Genomic DNA, 4,374 nt, shown 5'->3' on the forward strand with positions numbered 1-4,374 from the left:
AATCTTCGAATATTCACCCTCCCCATAAAGTCCTGCTACATACATTAGTGACCCAGACACTTTATGAAGATTCCAGCTTTCTCCTTCTCCTCCTCCCCACCTTCCTCCAGCCCCACCCCAGTGCTTTCCCTCTGCATCTCTTGATCCCTTTTTTTAAATGTTAATTTATTGAGAGTCAGAGTGCAAGCTGGGGAGGGACAGAGAGAAGACATACACACAGAATTGGAAGCAGAATCCAGGCTCCGAGTGGCCAGCCAGAGCCCACAGACCGCAAGATCATGACCTGAGCTGTAGGTGGCCACCCAACCAACTGAGCCACCCAGGTGCCCCTGTTGCCATTAACTTTTTAAAGTTATAAGCATGTTATCTCTTCCAATTTTACAATTGTGATATGGTCACAAATAGTTTAAAGCAAAAAAATCTCCCTCTCCCTCATAGAAAGTTATTTTTGACAATATTTTAAAGACAGCCAAGCAAGACTACACTTAAAATTTATAAGCATGAGCTTGAGTGCCTTTGTCCACTGCTCCTCCGTGTTCAGGTGGGTTCTGATGGAATAGAACTCACCAGTGCTTCCAGAGTCTTCCATCAGGCCATTTTCCACATGAATCTTGCAGGGCAGGCAGAGACCCCACTCGCCTTTCTCAGCCTCTTCCTTGAACTGCTGCATGCAGTCCAAAAAAGCCATCATTGCGAGGTCAAATTTGACATCCAAGCAAGTAATCTGCCCCGTGATGCAGAACAATGGCAGCTCAATGGCGTCATCTGTTAAAGACTTCAGATAGGACCGGTTTCCACAGGGGAAGAGTTGATACCTCTGAAACTCCAGCCCAATCTTGTTGGACAGGGCATGAAGTAGCAAGGCTGTCTGTCCCCAGGCCATGTTGATCTCATTCCAGCTCACGGGAACAGTGGGGAGGCAGCCCAATCTGAAGCTATTGATGATGCCCACAGGGCCATCATCCCTGATCTCAAAGGTGGCACTGAAGACATTGGTCTTCTTCAGCCAGTCCCACTGGATCTGGGCATGTATCAGCTGGTTCCTCCTGCTGGTCAGCTCATCCTGCAGTTCCAGTTGCTGCCATTGTAAGTTACTGTAGTCCCTCCAGTGCTGCTCATCCTGCTGGTCCAGCACTTGAGTCTCTGCTCTGGCTGCCTCAAGATCCTCTGCTACTCTTTTTTGGTTCTTCTCCACCTCCTGCAGCTCCTGAGCCAGCCTTGCTTCCTCCAGCTCCAGGCCCTCCAGCTCCTCCTGCAGTGTCTCCAGCTCCCCGTCATGTATTCTCTTCCTCCAGTGTTTGTAGTTCTGGTTCTCTGTTTCTGTGAGAATGAGTTGGGTGTCCAGCTCCTCTAAAAGTTTGTCAGTACAGTCCTCACACAGGGCGTGGTCCACATCTCTTTCACCAGTCAGGATGTCAAAAATGTCCCCAGCAGTCTTCTGGGCGTTACTGAGCATACTTGTAGGGGCAAACTCTCCAAGTAAGACGAAGTTGCTAGAACTGTCCCCGGACATCTTGCCATCATCTCCAGGGAGGGTGGAGCAGGAGGTACTATCCTGCAGCTTCTCAGTATCTGTCTCTGCCTTGGAGGCAGGGCCTCTTTCCAAGGTTTCTCCTGGCTCCCACTGAGCTGAGAGTGTGGAAGCTGTAGTTTCTTGGGTGGTCTCAAGACCTGAGGTCTCCATGGACTGATTCAGCTTTAGCGGCTGCTTGCAACACTGGCAAATGAAGCGGATGGGGAACATGGTGGAGGCCTTGGCTCTTACTCTGATTCTAAGTTTCCTCTGGCTCCCCACTTACTTGTCCATTTATACCTTTTTAAACTTCTTTAGAGGAGTAATTCCTTCAAAATGCATATCTCATCTTGTTGCTCTTCTTAACGACTTACTTTGGTGCCCTCCTTAGATACTCTAGGGTTCCTTTCACTCCTTTTAGACAAATAATTCTTTCTAGAAGGCAAATCTGATCATCTCACTTTGTCCTTTAACATTTCCAAGGCATATCTTAAGAGTACTTCTAAACTAAGTCCTGATCATGGCACTTCCCTCCTTAAAATGGTTTAATGCTCTTGTCTTACCTTAAAATAAAATCCTATCACCTTAACCTGACACCAGGGCCTCTGTCCATTTTCCCAGCTTCTCTCCCAATTTCCTGCTACCTTTACTCATGGCTTCTCCATGATGCCTGGAGTAATGATTGCAAAGGATCTACTACACAAATTATGCCTTTCCTCATCCTGATACCTCTCCCCAAAGAGTTGGGGAATAGCAGAATAAGTTTGGAATTGCTTTCAATGTCATGGTCAATTCTGAGTCCTGATTCATCCTTGGGAGTAGAATGGCAAAGCATATTCATTGCTAATGGCTGAACTTCATTTTAATTACCCACCCAATAAAACCAAACAAATTCAAGCCATACCTGGCTTTGGGTTTGATCCAGCCCAGAGAGACAGAAACATAGCTGAAGGGGAATAGAGATTGTTTCAGACTGTGGTTTATCTGTTTATCTAACAACTGAATGATGCCTCCTGGATAATCCAGAATCAGTCTGTTGGAGCTTTCCTTTAGTGAAGGAATGAATGGAACCGGAGTGTCATTTTCAGCTAGGAAGGAAATCCCTGATTTCTGGAGATCTTCCCTCCAATTCTTATGTCCTCATTCTTGGGTCTCCTTTGGGAGGGTTTGAGAAGCCCAAGAGTGAAGAGGATTCTAAAGATTGGGAGCAGGGGTTTTATGTACTACTGTATCATCAGCACTTAGATAAATTGCCTTGTCCCCTCTTCCCTGTCCAAACTTTGTTCCTTTTCTTGGGCTTTGTCATAAACCTCTAGGAAAGACTTGTCTGTACCTATTGTCTCCAGTTCTTCTCCTGTTCTCTCTTAAAGCCATCATAATTCAACTTTAATTTCAGCGCTCTATAGAAAGTCCTCATAACAAGGTCACAAACGTTATCTGTGTTGCTAAATTTAATCTCAGTGGAATAAGAAGCAAGTTCTTCAGCAAAAAGTGAAGATGGGGAAGAGATGTGTGTGAGAGTTACCTCAGTGAGTAGGAGATTGAATAGAGGAGAGAAGTGGTGTGATTGCTCTTCATTTGTAAAGGTCCACATGGGACTGGCTGTCATGTGTACATATCAAGTATACATGTCAGTCACTCACCTGAATGGGTGTTGTCAAGCAAGCAAGACTAATCAGGGAAGCAGGAGAGAAGGTGCCAGCAGGGAAGTGGTTAGGAAGGTTGACTTCAATGCATACTGGTAAGGAAAGGTGGGCGTGGGAGGGAGACACAGCAAAAAGGTGGGAGAGCTGATGTGTTTCTGTTCTCAGAGGTTGAAGGAGTATTGCAGTCAGGATATCAGACCAGAGGAGTAAATACAAGAGGTAGTCGAAGGGTGTGCATGAAATAGACACAACAGAGGACTTGCTCCCCATGATCTATAATCATCTTTTCACTATACATCCTGAAACAAACAACCTCCTGGCATGTGACACAGAATTCTGGAGTCAGTCTTGGGTTCTAATTTTGCTTAACTTAACAAGTTGCTTAAACATCTTGATGCTCAGATTCTTCATCTGAAAATGAATTAAACAGAAGCCATCCTAAGAGAATTGCTTTGATGATTAAACAAGATGATGTTTAGAACCTCAAACTGACATTAGTTTCCTCTCATCACCAGTCTCCTATGTGGCCATAGTCTGGCTTTCTCCTTCTCCTTGTGAACCTTGAACTTCTCAAAAGAGAAGTTAACTACTTCTCACTGTTTCCATATGCTCATCAGACTTCTTTCAACCTTTGCAATCCGGCATCTGTCTCCATAATTAACGGAATAAAATCGTTCTTGCTAAGATTAGCAGTGGATTCTTAAATAGCACATCTCAAAACATCTTTTCTGTTCTCTTCCAAATTGGCACTCATTGTTTAACATTTGAAGTGATTGCTATCCTTTCCTTGTGGAAAGAGGAAAACAAAGTCCTTATTTGGATTCCAGAGGATTGTTGTCTCTGATTCTCCTGGATCTCTGATCTTCCTTTTCCACCCTGCTGAGCCTTATCCCACCAAGAGATTCTGAATTTTTTTGTTTATTTATTTATTTTGAGAGAGAGAAATAAAGTAGTAGAGGGGCAGAGAAAGATCCCAAGCAGGCTTCATGCTGTTAGCACAGAGCCCAATAGGAGGGAGCTCAAAATCATGAACCATGAACTGTGAGATCATGACCTGAACCAAAATCAAGAGATAGATGCTTAACCCACTGAGCCACTCAAGAGATCTGAATTTTAAAAAATAAAAATCTGTCTTTGAGATAGACAACTAAATTTTTCTGAAGCTTGCAAAGTGTGAATAAAAATCTCCTTTAAAAATTCAAGGCTTTGTACACC

General features: G+C 44.1%; 1 protein-coding gene across 1 annotated transcript; it reads right to left on the minus strand.

Moving 5' to 3' along the window:
* Positions 1–442: 442 nt before the first annotated feature.
* On the minus strand, positions 443–1,744 carry BECN2 (beclin 2). The gene has a single exon (XM_007077035.1). It carries the CDS (start codon positions 1,742–1,744, stop codon positions 443–445), a length of 1,302 nt encoding a protein of 433 aa, XP_007077097.1.
* Between the last annotated feature and the right edge of the window lie 2,630 nt (positions 1,745–4,374).

Source organism: Panthera tigris, chromosome F3 (assembly GCF_018350195.1).
Source record: "Panthera tigris isolate Pti1 chromosome F3, P.tigris_Pti1_mat1.1, whole genome shotgun sequence".
NCBI classification, from domain to species: Eukaryota; Metazoa; Chordata; class Mammalia; order Carnivora; family Felidae; genus Panthera; species Panthera tigris.